Source organism: Manihot esculenta, chromosome 15, assembly GCF_001659605.2.
Source record: "Manihot esculenta cultivar AM560-2 chromosome 15, M.esculenta_v8, whole genome shotgun sequence".
Taxonomy (NCBI): domain Eukaryota; kingdom Viridiplantae; phylum Streptophyta; class Magnoliopsida; order Malpighiales; family Euphorbiaceae; genus Manihot; species Manihot esculenta.
This window is the reverse complement of record NC_035175.2, coordinates 3,307,137-3,326,295: the sequence shown is the minus strand read 5'-3', so window position 1 is coordinate 3,326,295 and position 19,159 is coordinate 3,307,137. Positions and strand designations below refer to the sequence as shown.

Below are 19,159 nucleotides of genomic sequence, written 5' to 3'. Positions count from 1 at the left end.
TGCCCAAAAATGCTCCTTGCTTGCCTTCTGGACCTTGAGGGGAGAATATTGTAGATAACCCCATAAATGACTTAGTTAATTCTGCTCCCTCTTCCCCTGCTGCCTCTATAACCCATTTAAATAATTAATAAAGCTCAATTTTTGATTATTTTTCCTCTGTTCACTTTTTATTTCCCTTACTTATTGAATTTGCTTGTATTTTTACACTTAGTATGCTTTTGTATGCATAACTTGTGAATGTAGCCGGGCTGCCAGCTCGTTAATTCGGACTTGTTTGTATTCCTTCGTATACTTAGGCTATTTTCATGTTGAGCTGTGCTGAACTGGTGTCCTGCCGACTCGTTTTTATCTACAGACCATTTCATTTGTCGTATTATTTATTATTTTTTATCTATTGGATACCTTCGTGTCTTCGTATCTCTTGCTTCTTCGAAGTTTCTGAGTCTCATTTTTATTTTGATTTTGCCTTAACTTTGTTTTTCTTTAAGTCTTAGGAGCATCGGATCTTCTTAGAGGTTGGTATTGTGCCTTAGACTTTACAAACCTTAGATTAACTTTCTGATGAAGTATACTCTTTCGTGAAATTTATATTACGATGCCTTAGGTTAATTTTTCTACTTGCCGAGCTCTATTCATGAGGTCAGCATCATACCTTAAGTTAGTTTTTCTTATGAGTCAAGCCTCCTCGTGAGGTCAGACTCTCATTTTCTTGTAATCCAAGCTCTTCAGAAAGGTCGGCAATGGGTTCCTTACTTGCGATCCGGGCCCTTTTATGAGGCCGGTCACTTAGATTTGCACTCTTTTTCTCGAGTCTCGTGCATGCCGGGGTCCTCCCTTTTTATCTTTGCTCCCTCGTACAAGCTCTTTGGATCCTATATCATTCCGGACTCTTTAGCCCTAACTTTGGTTTAAGTCTTTTACTCTTGAGTTTGTTCGCGTGCACCTTCCAGGCTGCTTGCCCTCAAGCATCTTTCAGATCTTTTTTTTTTCAAGTTAAGTCCTAAGGTTCTCTTTTTACTGGACTGATTTAGTATCAGGGATCAATTCTTAAGGTTGGTGCTTTGCATTATTGCCCCTGCTTTTGTTTGCATATGGGCCTTGAGGGAGCCGAGCTCACTTTTTTGAGGTCGACGTGTGAAAGTTGAGCCCATAACTAACACATAGAAAATGTGGAAAAGCTTGATAACTACATTAACGGATTTTCTTGAGAAAAATGCAAAAGAAGAAGGACCCACTTAAATTGGCCGTATACATACACAAAGAAATAAATAACAAATTGATTATTGAATTACACTTTTACTGTTATTGTGAGATCGGGGTCCCATATTCCTATGGCCCAAGCCTTTTGGCTAGGTCGGAGTTATACCTTATGTTGGTATTCTTGCAACCCGTGTCCTATGGTGAGGTTGGATTCAAAATTTTCACTTACGTCCCTATAATCCGAGTCTTTGTGTGAGCCGGAGTTAGGTTATTGTCTTATTTACTGAGCTTTACCCATGTTGAGGCCCTTTTCTTAGGTCGGCTGCTTATTTCTCAACTTTTCTCTTATGGGCTTATAGCTTTGCCGTTGGAGGCCCTTGAGGAGGTATGTCCGACCTCTCTGGATTTTGGAGAGACCGACCAAAGGTTGAAGAGGTCGGTCTATCTGTTTTGGACCTGACCATACTGGGTTTGGTTCTTTTATACCCAATAAATCAGGGCTTTCTACTGCCCGATTCGACCATTCGGAATAGTTTATTCGACCTTTTCGAATTACGTGTACATGCATGATGATCTTGATGAGTCTTATTTTACTTAGCATTGGTGTTGCCCCTTCACATCTCCGATGGTTATTTGTGACCGTCGAAGAAGGGAATCTGTCATGCTATTTTGGTGCTTCCTTTTTACATATTAATCTTGCATATTAGTTCTTACAAGCATTTTGCCTTTTTACCGAGCTCTTTAGCCCTACCTCCTCGTTCGAGCTCTCTGGCTCTTGATATCATCCAGAGCTCCTTGATTCTTTATTTGAGCGCTTTGCTCTTTGGTGCATTCCAGTTGTTTGGATTATTTGCCCCTAAGCACTTTTCGGACTGTCTACCCCCATGCGTCTTCCAGACTCTTTACTACCTAGACCTTTCTCTAGGTTAGTTCTCAAGATCGGCAACTCTCATGATTGTCCCTGATATTTCGTTTAGTTCTCTATCTCGGTATACATTTTGCTTAGGATTCGTTTTATCTTAACTCTGTTTGCCTACTAGCCTTACTGGCACCGAGCTCATTTTCTTGAGGTCGGCGTGGCGCTTTGGCTTTGTGAGCCTTGAATTGGCCTTTAGTAGGCTACATTGCTTCATGAAGCTGGCATTAGGATTCCTTAGGTTAATTTCTTTATACGCTGGATATTTTGTGAGATCGGAGTCTCATTATCCTGTGGTCCAAGCTCTTTTGTGAGGTCGGATTTGAATTTTTTTTTATGGTCCAGTGTTTCGATCCTTCATGTGAGGTCGGAGCTGGGTTTTTATGTATTGTTTTTGTGCTATCCGAGCTCTTTTTGTGAGGTTGGAGCTAGGCCTTTACCTATTCTCTTGGAGGCTTATGGCCTTTGTTGATGTTGTTTTTTTTGTGTTGCGTTCGCTCCCCAGTCGGTTTTGTGGTATCGGTGGTCATGTTCCGAGACCGGTCATCTACCTCACTAGGGTCTTCTTCTCCTTAATCAGTTTTGTGGTGCCAACGGTCATGTTCCAAGACCGGTCACCTACCTCACTCAGGGCTTCATCTTTTCAGCCGGTTTTGTGGTGTTGGCGGTCATGTTCCGAGTCCGGTCACCTACCTCACTGAGGTCTTCTTCTCCTCAGCCGATTTTGTGGTGCCAACGGTCATGTTCTGATACCGGTCACCTATCTTACTGAGGGCTTCATCTTCCTAGTTTGTGGTGCCGGCGGTTATGTTCTGAGTCCGGTCACTTACCTTACTAGGGTCTTCTTCTCCTCAGCCGATTTTGTGGTGTCGGCGGTCATGTTCCTAGACTGGTCACCTACCTCAGTGATGGCTTCATCTTTCCAGCCAGTTTTGTGGTGCTGGCGGTCATGTTCCGAGTCTGGTCACCAACCTTGTAACATCCTAAAAAAATATATATATAATAATAATAATAATAATAAGGATAGTAAAATAAAAAAAAAAGAAAAAGAAAAGAAAAGAAAAGAAAAGAAAGGAAAAGAAAAAAAGAAGATAATACATAAATTTTTAATTTAAAAATAAGTGGCTCATTTGTAGCCACAAACCAAATGAAAAAAAAAAAAAGAAAAGAAAAGAAAAGAGGAAAGAAGAAGAGACTAGAAGTGAAGAGAGAAACCCATTTTTGTTTTCTCCATTTTCTTCTCCTTCCTCTGCCGTGAAACCTCCTTTCTCCATTTGTTTTTCTACACCGAAATTGCTTCAAAATTTCACCTCCAATTAATTCCCCATCTTCTCTCAACACCTTTCCAAAGAAGCATTTGAAGAAAAGAAGGGAAATCAAAGAGAAATTTCAAGGGTGAGGGAGAGTAAATAATAACTAAGGGTTTGGAAATTTGAAAGGTATGTTAGGGGTTTTTGTTGTAGGGTTATTTCTTATCATTTTATGTGAATATTTATGAGAAATATTGTATTAATTTGATTTATTGGTTTATTTTTTCATGAAGAAGAAGTGGAAGGGAAAGGAAAAGAAAAGGAAAATTAGGGAATTTTAAGCTTGTGGAAGATCTTGGGAAGGTTTGTGCTCAACTCTATTTCAATAAATTCAAGAAATGGTTATTTATGTTCTATTTGAATTTTACTACCCTAATAGCAAGACCAAGTGAATAAGAGATTGAACGGATAGAAAATTCTAAAATTTATATGTAATTTAACTAAAATTTAAGTTGTGGATATAATAAAATGACTCTATTTTCTTTGATAGAACAATAATTTGGTTAGATATAGTGACAAACAAACAAACAAAAAAAAAATAGAAATGAAAGGAATAAGAAAAATGAGTCATGGTGTAAAGATGATGTGGAAGAATAATAAGAATAATATAAGATAAAGATAGGAATTAAAAAAAATAATAAGAATAATGTAATGTCTCCGACTCGATTAATTAAATAATCAGGTAGGGGGTGTTACAAACCTCATTGGAGTCTTCTTCTCCTTGGCCGATTTTATAGTGCCGACGATCGTGTTCCAAGATCGATCACCTACCTCACTGAGGGCTTCATCTTCCCAGCCGGTTTTGTAGTGCCGGCGGTTATGTTCCGAGACCGGTCACCTACCTCACTAGAGTTTTCTTCTCCTCAGCTAGTTTTGTGGTGCCGGCGGTCATATTCCGAGACTGGTCACCTACCTCACTGGGGTCTTCTTCTCCTTAGTCGGTTTTGTGGTGTTGGCGGTAATATTCCGAGATCGGTCACCTACCTTACTGAAGGCCTCCTAATTTCTTTTTCAGATTTTTCTGCAAAGTAAAAGGTTGCACAGGGTATATTACAAGTGAATGCAAATATTAATTTTGACCACCCTATCTTTTTATATGATTCAAAGAATTCAATAAACAATAATTCACATGCTTGATTTATTTTACCATTTTTTCTCAACAGTATGCATAAACAAATAATCCTTTTCTCCATGTTTTCCCTGTTAAAGTTTATGCCATTAAGCTACTCCCGTATACTATCATGTTCAGTCTCATACATACAAGGTTTTCATCTACAATCTTAATTTTATAACTAATCATGATAATGAAAATAATTTGAGCTAAAGAAGTGACTGTGCAACTTAGTTATGACGCCTTTCTTCTATGATTTGTGAATCACTCTTGCATTGCCTTTTCTCTTTATATCGGTATCTTCCTTTATCCGACTTTCACCGTGTGGCTTTTTGAATTGGGTAGTGATTCTTGGGTCTTTCACCGTCTCGTGGCACTATAGAGCTAGAGAATGAGAACTGTGGTCCTTTCCGAGCAGAGATCAGATTATTTGGCATGTTTTTGGTGTAATTTTCGCCGTGATTGGCCATATGGATCTCAGTGGGTGTAGGATGAGAACTTTGATGATGAGAAGATCTCCTTCATTCCCACAGACGGTGCTAATTGATGATCTGAAATCCAGAAGAAGGTAGAGTTTTGGTATGTGTAAGTGAGCTTAGTCCCTCTGCTTCCTCTCTTTCCTCCCTATATCTCTCCTCCTTTGTCTTCTAGACGTGTCCTCATCATGCAGGGTCATACATACGGACGTCTATTTTCTTTCATTGTCAGGTGGCTAACGTCCGCTTTCTTTCATTATCAGACTACTATTTAATTTTCTCCAGCGTCTGTATGGACCTGGTCCTAGATATATAGAGGTTTATAAGTCTACTAACACATCAAATCGAATAACAAGGACTTTGATATCTCGAGTTCTGACTGTATTAGGTTAGACCTGTTAGCCTGAGGTTTAGACAACGCTCAGAAAAATAGACCGGTATGCTAGATGGCCATGAGACTCTGACCTGACCCTCTTTTATAGTCTTAATAAGAACCGAGTGGAATTCGACACCAACATTGAAGCCATTCTACATTCTTTCTTTTATTTTTCGTTTTCATAAAAAAATTTATTGGACGACATTTACAAAGTAATTCTGGACAAGCTTTAACCGTTTGGGAAAATTAAAAATAAAATGAAGGTATTGTGAAAATCAAATCAAACTTGTTTGATTTAATTTAAAAAATATTTTGATTTACTTTTATATCAACAGTTTTTTCTTCATGATTAAACTTCTTGTAGATACCACGTTGCAGAATATTTTTTTTTTATTTTTTATTTTTTTATAAATAACTTGATGGCTACAAAGGCTCAAAGGCACCTTTTCTAATTCTTTTCCACTCTTATTTCTCTTCTTTGCTCCACAACTTGTAATGTTTTCATCAATTTTGTATAATGTCATGTGTGAAAAATCCAATCCTCTATTGATAATTTTTTTGGCTCAAACTTCTTAGGAAGGCTAACAATAAATTTTTCAACAATTCTTTGATCTAAAAATTATTCAACAATCAATTTAATTTTGTTTGCAATAGGCACTCCATCTTCTCAAAAGTTTGAATGGAGTTTATTTGGTCATTGCCTTCATACTCCTTCAATAAATCTCAAGCTGATTTTTCATTTTTACAAAATATAATTTTTATAAAATCTATTTCAAAAACAGGAGATCCTATACAAAATTTCACCTTATATTTCTTAGCTTTCTTCTCAATATTAATTTCTATTTAATAAAAAATTAGATTAAAAAATAATACACTATAATCATATTAATTCTATGAATCAAAGTCTCCTAAATAAGACTTCATCTTAATAATTCATATTTAAAAAAAATAAAAATAAAAAATTAATTGAGGCTGTAGATGAATAAAGTATATAAACTTTTTGTGTTTAAAAGATTTCTATCATAAATTTATAAAATTATGGAGGCTATAATATCACAGAAAATATATTGAAAAACTTTTATAGAATGAAATAATTTGTACTATTTATAGCGTTAAAAATAAAATAAAATAGATAAAATAATTTAAAAATTAAAATATAAAAATCATAATCAAAATCTAATTTAGAGATGAAATCAAATTGAATTAGTTCCAACACCTTGACGGCCCAATAAAGATGTAACAACATTACCCTAGCAGTCCCAATGCAACATTATCATACGCCACCTACTTCAACACTTGGAAGAAACAGGAAGACTTGGATATTCTTGAAGACAAACAAGATGGCTTCGTTCACAATTGGACCGCAACAAGAGGATCACATGCATGTTTCACCAAACCCACAAAAGGAAACTGCTTGTATATATCCATTGCAGACCTGACAAGCTTCACAGACTCATCCCTGTCCGCTTTGCCCTTCAATAACCCAACAAGTCACTTCAAGTTCCCACCCAGAATTTTAAATAAATATGTCTATAATGTCCCCTCAAAATTGAAATGAAAAGAATATCAGAAATGATTAATGATTATATATTGAAAACTAATTTAATATTTAATTAATATAAAAGGTTAGTGGAACAATTTTTAATATTTTTTCAATGCAAGGCTTGTAACCAAGCCTATGGCCATGAGTAGAATGCTATAACTTGGCAATGTACCACGCAAATTAAAAGGCATGAATTGAAACTTCCAAACAAACAATATCATGTGGAGATTATGAACTTTTTATTTTATTTTGTAGATGTGGGCATCGGATACTAAACTGCAGAAAGAAATTAATACATGAATGGATGTACCACTAATCACACCAGTGGTCCACCTCTCATGAATGCAGCCCTGGAAAAATAAATTTTGATTCGTAAAAGTTGAAACTACCCCAAACCACCTCTTCCACATGTACAAAACATGTATGCATACAGTATTTGACTGTCAAAGCTAATTCAGTTCCCTTCTAAACTGTCCGCTCCTACTCCTAAAATTTCTATGCATGCGACTCATTTGACTATGTATATATATATATATATAGATTTTGTGAAAGCTAAGATAAATAGTTAAGCTGCACAACGTCCAATGAAATTGAAGTTAATGGTGGAACTTGTTATTTACTTTCTCATTACAGTAGCAAACTGTAGTTCCCTTGCGCGAGTATAAGTATAAAATCAACAGGTGTCCTTTCAAGATCATCCTATTCTTCAATAGCTCCTGCCACAATAAATAGTATATTGTTTTTAAACTTAACAGCATACATTAGTACATAAACAGAAGCTCTTTGCCACCCTGATAGTGTCCTGTCACCTAAACAAATTACACCAGCAGCACCAAGCATATATAAATAGATATTATTACATATGCCTATGGTAAGTACCTCCACAGCGCTGGACGATCTCTTGATATTAGGAGGACACGAGATGCAAAGTAGTCAAAAGAAGGGGAACACATGTCATCTGGACCAATAACTTCTTTTACCTTTTCCGTGCTACCATAATCAACAGCACAAGACTGCATGATGTCATCCTTCAAGGCATCAAACACAAACAAGCCCAGCCCACAAACACACATAACCAACTCAGAATTTCCCCAAACCTGTGTTATGCCAGAGTAATGCGAGTGAGCATTAGATTCTGGCATAGAGTATGTGCTGACTAGCCTTTGTTTCCGCAACGAGAATTGTTGCACCTGTGAACAAGGGTCTTTCTTCCCTGCAGACCTCATATTAGTACAGCCAATATAGATCGAGTCTCCACGAGTAAAGATTGACTGCACGCTGACACCAATTTTAGGTATTTTAAGACCTATGCCAGATGGAAGACGAAAGTCTAAAACGTTAACAGCATCAGGGGTACAGAACACACCATCATTTCCTTCAGCTTCTGCAGACGTTACTCTGTACAGCACAAATAAGCTACATGAGAACTTGAGGACTAATATATATATCAAGAAAAAGCCACTCCTTTAATAGGCTCAAGTATTACAAATGATAGAGAAACAAACTAATATCCTTTTTAACAAATAATCTTGATATGGAAAGAAATGGTCTGAATCAAAACCAGGTTGAATCAAAGTAACAGACTGAGCCAAAACTGGCTAAACCGGACTAAACCAAAATTGTATAAGACCAATTCGATCCTGGATCCATCCTATATCGAACCAAAACCATCCCGTGGACAGTCCTAGTTACAAGACTTCCTCTCATGGATGACTATCTATTCCAAAAATAAATTCAAAGATCATAATTGCTAGTATCAATTACATGCATGACATAACATTTGTGATATTGAGATTGACTGCGTTAACGGTACTAACAGATGGAGACAGGTACATGGTGATCAGAAGATAAAAACTGATCACTTAATATTTGGCACATAATTGACATACAAAAAACGTGATAAAAGATCACCAAAGTTCTCAAGGTCCAATGACAACATCAATTAAGTAGGAAAAATTCATACTGAGAGCAGGCAAGTGAACCAGCAAATGCAGATAACATGAAATACAAGGACATGTAACAGCATTGTATAACTATGATGGTTTACCTTTGCCGAACCCCACCACCTAATTCAGCATCAGTGTTAATCACATGAAGAGCAGAGATTTTACGACCAGACAAAGAAATAGATGACAATGATTGTTGGTTAAGAGAGTTGACATCCCACACAGAAATCGATTCTGATTCAGCTATAACTACTTTTCCTCTGTTTCTCCACTGCAATGGACTTGAATTATCCATTGCTAAAACAGGCTTCTGCACCTCCCATTTCATTATTTTCTCTCCATCACGTATATCAAATATCTTCACAACCCTTTGAGAGCTCGCAGTAGATATGATAAGTGGCCCGCATGGTCTATACCACCATTGTCGAGTTTCTGGCAATGATATGCTAGACAAAGCATTTCTTCGGTATGTAGTATTACTGGGAATGTGACCTAAAATTGTTCTTGAGGTGTTTGTTTCCCCATATTCTATGTAAGAAGCTCGCACATCTTTGGTATAGAAATCCCATGAACAAAATCCTGAATCAAGAGTATTCCCAGCAGATGCAGCCACAACATACCTCCCCGAGCATCCATCAGCACCTGGTGCACGGATTATCCAACAATCTCTCCACATATTAGGTGAGACTCCCTCTGGGGGCTTGTATACAGCCTTTTCCTGAAATATATTGCAGGTCATTAGTAGACTGAATAATTTGCCGTTAATTAATTAAACCATTGTGCGCATCAATCTGCTTGTAAAGTTTTGGGGTATGATCCACATGCTAATTTATTAACATAAATATTTTGATTTAGAAAAAAAGTGCCATAAGAAAAAATTCACAAACTGAATATATAATTAGAAGCGACTCAATTAAATTCTTTATAGTAGAAAACAAATTAGGGCAAGTTATTCAAAAATTTGCATCAATTGGGAGCTTCTCAACTAAATTTGAGAAACTGAACAAAGACGATGTCAAACAACAATTTATCGAAGCTGATGAGCATACCACAAAACAAAACAGGAATTCACCATAAAACAGAAGTAAAATAAACTGAAAGATACCTCACAATTAGCAATATCATAAAAGGAGCATGATCCATCATCATGAGCAAGAAGAACAGACTCTCCCTCTGACACAAACCATCCTCCTGTTGCACTTTTGAGGCTTATTTGGTTTACTTGATAGACAGAATTATCTTCAGTCTCCTCACCAATTACAACTGCTTTTCTATTTTCCCGGTCATCAAACTCATCAAGTGTCTCATCAGTTGTAAGATCAAGCTCCTCACTATACTTGGCATGGGAAGAGTTCAATGAATCTTGTTTTCCTGAAGCTGCAGTACCACTAGTTTCTTTAACATCACAAGATTCAATGCCAGCCTTTGTATCTCTCAGAGTTACTTTTGTATCCTCCTTATTAAGGGAAGACAAAAATTCTACTGCTATTGGATTTTCTTCAATAGGGCTCAACAACTTCTCTTTGATCTCTGACTCACAAATTGAGTCAGGGAAATTAGACCCGTTGGAACTCTCAGAACTTCCAGATGATTCCTTCATTAATGCTCTATTTCTAAGCACCTTATGATGAGGAAAAAGTCTTGCTTCAAGTTCCTCATTGCTCAATCCCTTAACTGAACCCTTCGCCTGATCTGCTTTCTCAATTTTACTATTCCCAGGGACCTCATTCTCTCCACCTTCATTGCCAACATTTTTGGATGAATCACCTCCAATTGCCCTCTCAATTCCTGAAATCTTGTTTTGAATATCCGAAAGTATCACCTTGGATGCATCTGGATTATTCATATCCAACATCTCCTTTGTCCTCTTAATGTCAGATGCAATCTTCTTCACTTTCCCTTCCAGAAATGCAAGCTTCTCATGAAGCTTGCTCGAAAATTTAACACCAGGCTTGCTACCAGTACTCCCTTCAATCAAGTCCTTCTCCTTCGAGTTCTCCAAAACTCTTGCTTTACTACCATTTCTCACACTAGACTCGTTTAGACAATTTAATTCATCAGACCCAAACTTATCTGGGCATAACTTATCGATCTTAACACCTTTTGGGATTTTGGATTCTACATTTGAAGCAGAAACATCATCAACCTTGCTAGATTTTATCAAGCTCGAGGTTAAATTGACCCCTTTGTCATAATTACCGTTCACAGACCTACATCCACTTGAATTATTCTCATTTTCCACTGCTTTCGCATAATTTCGTTCACAAAATCCGCTCTTCCTCCCTAATTCCACACCAAATTCTCTATTTTCTTTACAATCTCTAAAGCCTTTAGTCCCAGTCTTTTTGCCTGCACTCAACACCACCCTAGAATCTCTAAAAACCCTAATGAACTCAGAAGGGCTTGAGCTCCTACCTCTCGGAACCGACGACGTAGACCACCGTAAGCGCCCTTCACTGCCATCAGTTCCCGGAACAACAGCGGCGGCAGCCTTGTCGAGACGCGGCACTGGCCTGATCGCGGGCTTCTGGGCCCGTGAATTGAGCCTGGGATTCTCTTTAGCAGATAGTGATTTTTTTAGGGTGGAACTTGTGTTAAATTCCGAGGTTGAAATTGGGGTGAGGGTTTTCCTGGATTTCTGAACAGCGGCGGTTTTGGCTCCCTCGCCGTTGCGATCCTTGAGCCTGCGAGTCGATGGAGCTGACATGAGGTTTGTGAGTTGTGAAAGATTAATTAGACAATAAAATCAAGTTTAGGGTAATTGAATGGATTCAATAGAGAATAGTTTGGTGGATATATACATGAGTAATGAATTCATCAGAATGCAATTATGAGTTTTAAATTGGAGGGTTTGATTTTTGAGCGGGAAATTGATTTTCTCTCTGCTACTCTAAATTGCTTCTTGGGCTGGGCACTTAATGCTTCCTTGAGGCCCTTCATCAATTCCTTTATCTCAAATTTCTGGCGAGATTTAAATATAAATATAAAAATAAAATTAGCTAACATATTAATATTATTTTAATATTTACTTATGGTAATAGGTTTTGATGTGTTTTGCATTTAGCCAACAATGCTATACTTTATTATTTAATATTATTTATTTATCCAGTCTTATTTGTATAGTGCACGCTCATGTTCTTTGATTTCAGTCCATTGTATCACTAAATAAAGTTCAAGATTTACTTAAATTCCTGAAATTATTGATCTGTTAGTAATTAATTTACTTAATTAACTATTTTAATTTTATTTTCATTATAATAATCGAATATAATATATTAATTTAATTAAATAAGAAAAAAACATCCCTCCCACTGCATTGCTTGGTTATAAGCTAGTACAAAGTGGTAAGAGGTGATAAAATAAACAGGTGGCCTTTCAAGATCATCCTATATTTCAATAAGCTTTGCCTCAATAAATAGTATATGTTTTTAATCTTACATAACATATATTATACATAAACAGAAGCACATTGTTAACAACAAATTACACCAGCAGCACCAGGCTTATATGGATTGATATATTACATAGGCCTATGGTAAGTGCCTCCACAGCGCTGGACGATCTCTTGATATTAGGAGGACACGAGATGCCAAGTAGTCAAAAGAAGGGGAATACATGTCATCTGGACCAATAACCTCTTTTACCTTTTCCGTACTACCATAATCAACAGCACAAGACTGCATGATGTCATCCTTCAAGGCATCAAACACAAACAGCCCCAGCCCACAAACACACATAACCAACTCAGAATTTCCCCAAACCTGTGTTATGCCAGAGTAATGCGAGTGAGCATTAGATTCTGGCATAGAGTATGTGCTGACTATCTTTTGTTTGCGCAATGAGAACTGTTGCACCTGTGAACAAGCTTCTTTCCTCCCTGCAGACTTCATATTAGTACAGCCAATGTAGATAGAGTCTCTGCGAGTAAAGATTGACTGCACACTAACACCAACTGTAGGTATTTTAAGACCTATGCCAGATGGATGACGAAAGTCTAAGACATTAACAGCATCCGAGGTGCAGAATACACCATCATTTCCTTCAGCTTCGGCTGACGTTACTCTGCATAGCACAAATCAACTGCTTGAGGACTAGCAAGAGAACTTTGCTATAGCTTCATTATGCATGTATTTCAAATGCAAACTATCTGAAATTTTATTTCATTAAATTTTACATTATGAATGGCTGCACTACCTATCTACCCAGAGATCCAATTAAATAAAAGAAAAATTAAGACACTTAACATGAATGCAGACTTTATCATTGCCATTAGATCATAAGGAATACATCAAATACTTCAGCAATAGTACATAACTTTAGCAAACCGCCTAGACATAGCCCAGATTGTAATCAGAAACAGGATATCGCCAGGCGGTTGGCAGTGGTTATGGCCCCCCAAACCCGAACCACAACAGCTGTTAGAACCGGAAATTCAAACAAACAAAAAAAAAAGAATTACATATATAGAAAAAGCCACTCCCTTAACAGCCCGGCCCCGTACGACCGGCCCTGTTACCGCTCACAGCCCGTGACCTTCCTCTGGGCCCAGCCACTGTGAGCAGCTCTTAACATCACTTCACCCTCACGGGTTCCAGGCAGGATTTGTCCCTCGGGGGAGCCATTACGGCCCGCCCTAGCCCGAGTGGATTTGGCCCAATTCCTTCCTCTGGGAATTAGGTCGCCTCCCCCACTGCTCGAACCCTTGACCTCCCACTTTAAGGGAATAGTCTGGTGAGAGTGAGTACCAATTATTCCAATTGATACAAAAACAAACTAATATACATTATAACCAAATAATCTTGACTCCGGCAAAAAACAAAATAATCTTGATATGGAAAAAAAATGGTTTGCATAAAAACCAGGTTGAATCAAAATCATACAGAAGTCCTACTGAAACACAACTGTCTAAGACCAATCCTCGATCCATCCTATCATTGAACCAGAACTACGATGCGGTCAGTTCTATCTACACAACTTTCACTCACGGATGCCTACATCTATTTCAACAATAAATTCAAAGATCATAATTGTTAGTATCAATCACATGCATTGCATAGCATATATGAGGTTGTGATTGTGAGTGCATTAAGAAAAAAAAACTGATCATTTAATATATTTGGCATGTAATTGACAGACAAAAATTTACCAAAGATCACCAAAGTTCTCAAAGCATAATGACAACATCAATTGAATAGGAAACATTCATACTGAGAGCAGGCAAGTGAATTAGGGAATGCAGATAACATGATATTAAGATAACATGTGGTAGCATTGTGTGAACTGTGCAGGTTTACTTACCTTTGCCGAACCCCACCACCTAATTCAGCATCAGTGTTAATCACATGAAGAGCAGAAATTTTTTGACCAGACAAAGAAATTGATAACAATGATTGTTGGTTAAGAGAGTTGACATCCCACAAAGAAATTGATTCTGTTTCAGCTACTACTACTTTTCCTCTGTTTCTCCACTGCAAAGGACTTGAACTTTCCATTGCTAAAGCAGGCTTCTGCACCTCCCATTTCATTATTTGCTCTCCATCACGTATATCAAATATCTTCACAACCTTTTGAGTGCTGGCAGTAGATATGATAAGAGGCCCACATGGCCGATACCACCACTGTCGAGTTTCTGGCAATGATATGCAAGACAAAGCATTTCTCCTGTATGTAGTATTACTGGGAATCTGACCTAATATTGTTCTTGAAGTGTTTGTTTCTCCATGCTCTATGTAAGAAGCTCGCACGTGTTTGGTATAGAAATCCCATGAACAAAATCCAGAATCAAGAGTATTCCCAGCAGATGCAGCCACAACATACCTCCCCGAGCATCCATCAGCACCGGGTGCACGGATTATCCAACAATCTCTCCACATATTAGGTGAGACTCCATCTGGGGGCTTGTAAACAGATTTTTCCTGAAATTTATTGCAGGTCATTAGTAGATTGAATAATTCACCATTAATTTAATCAAATCATTTTGTGCACCAATCTGCTTGTAAAGTTTTGGAGTGTGATTCAGCAGGAAATGCCATAGGACAAACTTCAACAATCTGAATATATAATTAGAAGCAACTCAACTAAAAATTATTTATAGTAGAAGAGAAGTTTGTGCAAGTTATTCAAGAATTTGCACCAATTTGGAGCCTTTCAACCAAATTTGAGAATCCGAAAAAAGAGCATGTCAAACAAACATTTAGGCAAGATGATGATCAAACCACAAAACAAAAAGGGAATTCACCATCAAATAGAAGTAAAATAAACTGAAAAATACCTCACAATTAGCAATATCATAAAAGGAGCATGATCCATCATCATGAGCAAGAAGAACAGACTCTCCCTCTGACACAAACCATCCTCCTGTTGAACTTTTGAGGCTTATTTGGTTTACTTGATAGACAGAATTATCTTCAGTCTCCTCACCAATTACAACTGCTTTTCTATTTTCCTGGTCATCAAACTCATCAATTGTCTCATCAGTTGTAAGATCAAGCTCCTCACTACACTTGGCATGGGAAGAGTTCAATGAATCTTGTTTTCCTGAAGCTCCAGTACCACTAGTTTCTTTAACATCACAAGATTCAATGCCAGCCTTTGTATCTCTCAGAGTTACTTTTGTATCCTCCTTATTAAGGGAAGACAAAAATTCTACTGCTATTGGATTTTCTTCAATAGGGCTCAACAACTTCTCTTTGATCTCTGACTCACAAATTGAGTCAGGGAAATTAGACCCCTTGGAAATCTCAGAACTTCCAGATGATTCCTTCATTAATGCTCTATTTCTAAGCACCTTATGATGAGGAAAAAGTCTTGCTTCAAGTTCCTCATTGCTCAATCCCTTAACTGAACCCTTCGCCTGATCTGCTTTCTCATTTTTACTATTCCCAGGGACCTCATTCTCTCCACCTTCATTGCCAACATTTTTGGACGAATCACCTCCAACATGTTCAATTGCCTTCTCAATCCCAGAAATCTTGCTCTGAATATCTGAAAGAATCACCTTGGATGCATCTGGATTATTCATATCCAACATCTCCTTTGTTCTCTTAATGTCAGATGCAATTCTCTTCACTTTCCCTTCCAAAAATGCAAGCTTCTCATGAAGCTTGCTAGGATATTTAACGCCAGGCTTGCTACCAGTACTCTCTTCAATCAAATCCTTCTCCTTAGAATTCTCCAAAACTCTAGCTTTACTACCATTTCTCTCATTAGACTCTTTTTCAGAGTCAAATTTATCAGATCGAGACTTATGTACGCATAACTTATCTATTTTAACACCTTTCGGGAATTTTGACTCTACATTTGAACCCGAAACATCATCAACCTCACTACCTTTTATCACGCTAGAGCTTAAATTGGCCCTTTTTTTATAATTACCACTCAAAGACCTACACCCACTTGAATTATATTCATTTTCTTCTCCTTTTGCATCATTTCGTTCACAAAATCCACTCTTCTCAAATTCCACACCAAATCCTCTATTTTCTTTAGAATCTATAAAGCCTCTAGTCCCAGTCTTTTTCCTTGCACTCAACACCACACGACTGTCACTGTCTCCCTTTGAAATCCTAGAATCTCTAAAAACCCTAATGAACTCAGAAGGGCTTGAACTCCTACCTCTCGCCACCGATGACGTAGACCACCGTGCGCGCCCTTCACTGCCGTCAGTCCCCGGAACAACAACGGCGGCAGCTTTGTCGACACGCGGCACTGACCCGACCGTGGGCTTCTGGGCCCGTGAATTGAGCCTGAGATTCTCTTTAACGGAGAGTGATTTTTTTAGGGCGGAACTGGGGTTTAGTTCCGAAGTCGAAATTGGGGTGAGGGTTTTCGTGTATTTTTGAACTGCGGCGGTTTTGGCTCCGGCGCCGTTACGATCCCTGAGCCTGCGAGTCGATGGAGCTGACATGAGGTTTGTGACAGGTTAGTTGGACAATAATTGAAATATTTGGTAATGGATTGGATTCAGTGGAGAAATCCAATGAATCTATTGTGCATCCAATTATGAGTTTTAAATTGTAGGGTTTGATTGCTTTCAAAAACAAAAAAAATTTGTAGGGTTTGATTTTTGGGCGGGAATTTTATTTTATTCCTTCATTTTCTGAATGTGCTATCTGGGCTGGGCTCTTAATATAATGCAGCAGAACGAATCTAGTCGAATGAGTTTTTTTTTTTTTTTTTTTTTTCGCATAGTGAAGTTTATTATTATAATATAATATTAAAAATTAAAATTAAGTAATTTATTAATTAAATTAAATACTTTATCCTTTCATAATTTTTATTCATCTTAATTTTTCAGATGTATTATGAAAAATAATTTTTTTATTTTTTCATTATAATTAAATTAAAAAATATTAAATTTTATTAAATATTAAAAACATTTTAATTTTTTTTTAAATAAGATAAAATTAATTAGTATTATAATAATTAATTATAAATTGTTATATTACTTAAAAGGAGAATAAACAATAATTTTAAAATAATAAAAAAATATATGGGATGGAGGATAATATTAAATTTTAGATATAACAGTAATTCTTATATTATTCTAATTATAATTTTTTTAGGAGCTATTAAAGTTTTAAAGTTAAATTTAAAAGTCCATTTCATAAAAAAAAAAGTTAAATTTAAAAGTAACATAATTAAATTTGAAATGAAGAATAGTTAATGCCATGGGAGTTTGAAATTCATGTTTTGTAAGTAAAATTTGAGGACTTGTTTTTTTCAAAATTTCTTATTTTATGGGAAATATATTTATTTTTAAAATGTATGAAAAAAATATATTTTGTTTATAAAATAATTTCATAATAAGTAAATTTATTTATAAGTTATGAAAAATAATAATATTTTAAATATAATTTAAAATATTATTATTTTAAATAATAAATTAATAAATTTCATTACACTGAACATAATTTAAAATATTATTATTTTAAATAATAAATTAATAAATTTCATTACACTGAACTAGAGAAGCAACCTATCAAATATCACCCAAGTAAAATAATTTCTTTATACAATAGAAGTAAAATGTTTAATTTATTTTAATAATGCAAATTAAATAATAATTTTTTTTTTAAAATAATAAAACTTTTTACACTTTTCAAAAAAAATATTTTTTTTAATTTATTTACTACCGATCAAATTAAACTTTAAGAAAACCACAAATATCTATCAATGTGCTGACAAATGATTTGAATCCAGCTCAAAAAATACAAGACAACCTCTCCCATACTATTATAAAGATATATTTTTTATTTGTTGTTACTCAAAATCTATTTTTTAGATATCTATTCTTTGAGTTTGATATTTGTTTTTTTAATTCCAAATAACTATTTTTTAATTTTAAAAAATACTTTTTTTTTCTGTTATAAATCCAATAATATTATTAGGGAGGAGAGTTTACCCTTCCTTTTTTACTCTTTCATTTTCATTATTTTTTGTCAACTTTATTCTATTTTTACATGTATACTAAAAAATTAATTTTTTATTAGCTCTTTAATTATATATATTTTAAAAATATTAAATTTTATTAAATGTTAAAAAATATTTTAAATATATAATAATTAATGAAAATTATATTAAAAATAAAATAAAATAAGTTAAAACTATAATAATTAATTTATATATTATCCATAATTTTATAATAATAAAAAAATAAAAAATAACAATAATTATGGAATATAGATAGTATTAATTAATGGAAAATGCTACACCCTTCATTTGTTATTAAATATTTCACAATAATTCAATTTAAATGATTTTTTAATAATTTCCTTATTTAAAAAAATAAAAATTAATATTTTTTTAAAAATAAATTTTAAATAATTTTATAAAAATTTATTTAAATTATTTTTCTCTTAAAAAATGAATCATACTAAATAAATATTCTGAATTGTGAATTAATATTTAAAATTTTTTAATATAAAAAATTTATTATATAATCAAAATTTTATTAATTAATTCATTAATTTTAAAAGTATATTATTATTATTGAAATTTTATCAACTAATTCTATTAATTTTAATTCACTATTTAATTATATGACATGTAAAAAAATTTATTAATTAATTTATATTTTTATAAAAATATATATTAATTAATTCTCATATTAAAAATACTTTAAATTTTTTATAATATCTAATAACTAAAATTAAAAAAAAAACAAATTATATAAACTTTTTAAAACTTTAAAAATATTAATTAATTAATTTTCTTATATATCAGATTCAAATACTAGTAATTTCCTCCTTATAAATATCAGGTTAAAAAATAGCTAATTAA

The 19,159-nt window shown here is 35.0% G+C and overlaps 2 protein-coding genes and 1 long non-coding RNA gene across 5 annotated transcripts; 1 reads left to right on the top strand and 2 right to left on the bottom strand.

The window, feature by feature from the left end:
- Positions 1-3,141: 3,141 nt before the first annotated feature.
- LOC122722002 lies at positions 3,142-3,954 on the top strand. Its single transcript, XR_006348839.1, has 2 exons — positions 3,142-3,555; positions 3,660-3,954. It is a non-coding gene; the product is annotated as an uncharacterized LOC122722002 (long non-coding RNA).
- A 3,659-nt stretch (positions 3,955-7,613) lies between these two features.
- LOC110601123 (KIN14B-interacting protein At4g14310) lies at positions 7,614-11,784 on the bottom strand. 2 transcript variants are annotated; one of them, XM_021738141.2, is made up of 4 exons: positions 11,294-11,784; positions 9,984-11,227; positions 8,980-9,596; positions 7,614-8,330 (listed from the first exon to the last, which is right to left on the bottom strand). In XM_021738141.2, the coding sequence occupies exons 1-4, from the start codon at positions 11,583-11,585 to the stop codon at positions 7,799-7,801; spliced, it is 2,685 nt and encodes an 894-aa protein (XP_021593833.1). In that variant the 5' UTR covers positions 11,586-11,784; the 3' UTR covers positions 7,614-7,798. The 2 variants fall into 2 exon arrangements, with proteins under 2 accessions (XP_021593833.1, XP_021593831.1); XM_021738139.2 differs by having other exon boundaries at positions 9,984-11,784.
- A 449-nt stretch (positions 11,785-12,233) lies between these two features.
- On the bottom strand, positions 12,234-16,942 carry LOC110602693 (KIN14B-interacting protein At4g14310). 2 transcript variants are annotated; one of them, XM_021740271.2, is made up of 3 exons: positions 15,150-16,938; positions 14,177-14,793; positions 12,234-12,940 (listed from the first exon to the last, which is right to left on the bottom strand). In XM_021740271.2, exons 1-3 carry the CDS (start codon positions 16,782-16,784, stop codon positions 12,409-12,411), a joined length of 2,784 nt encoding a protein of 927 aa, XP_021595963.1. In that variant the 5' UTR covers positions 16,785-16,938; the 3' UTR covers positions 12,234-12,408. The 2 variants fall into 2 exon arrangements, with proteins under 2 accessions (XP_021595963.1, XP_021595964.1); XM_021740272.2 differs by lacking the exon at positions 12,234-12,940 and adding an exon at positions 12,962-13,293 and having other exon boundaries at positions 15,150-16,942.
- Positions 16,943-19,159: the final 2,217 nt, after the last annotated feature.

What these genes read in the sequence shown, in the direction of transcription:
- LOC110602693 (XM_021740271.2), bottom strand. Translation starts at nt 16,784, where the DNA reads ATGTCAGCTCCATCGACTCGCAGGCTCAGGGATCGTAACGGCGCCGGA. An exon ending in ATGATATTGCTAATTGTGAG is followed by an intron (nt 14,794 to 15,149) that starts GTATTTTTCAGT and finishes AATAAATTTCAG; the next exon opens with GAAAAATCTGTTTACAAGCC. An exon ending in GGTGGTGGGGTTCGGCAAAG is followed by an intron (nt 12,941 to 14,176) that starts GTAAGTAAACCT and finishes TGTGCTATGCAG; the next exon opens with AGTAACGTCAGCCGAAGCTG.
- LOC110601123 (XM_021738139.2), bottom strand. Translation starts at nt 11,585, where the DNA reads ATGTCAGCTCCATCGACTCGCAGGCTCAAGGATCGCAACGGCGAGGGA. An exon ending in ATGATATTGCTAATTGTGAG is followed by an intron (nt 9,597 to 9,983) that starts GTATCTTTCAGT and finishes AATATATTTCAG; the next exon opens with GAAAAGGCTGTATACAAGCC. An exon ending in GGTGGTGGGGTTCGGCAAAG is followed by an intron (nt 8,331 to 8,979) that starts GTAAACCATCAT and finishes TGTGCTGTACAG; the next exon opens with AGTAACGTCTGCAGAAGCTG.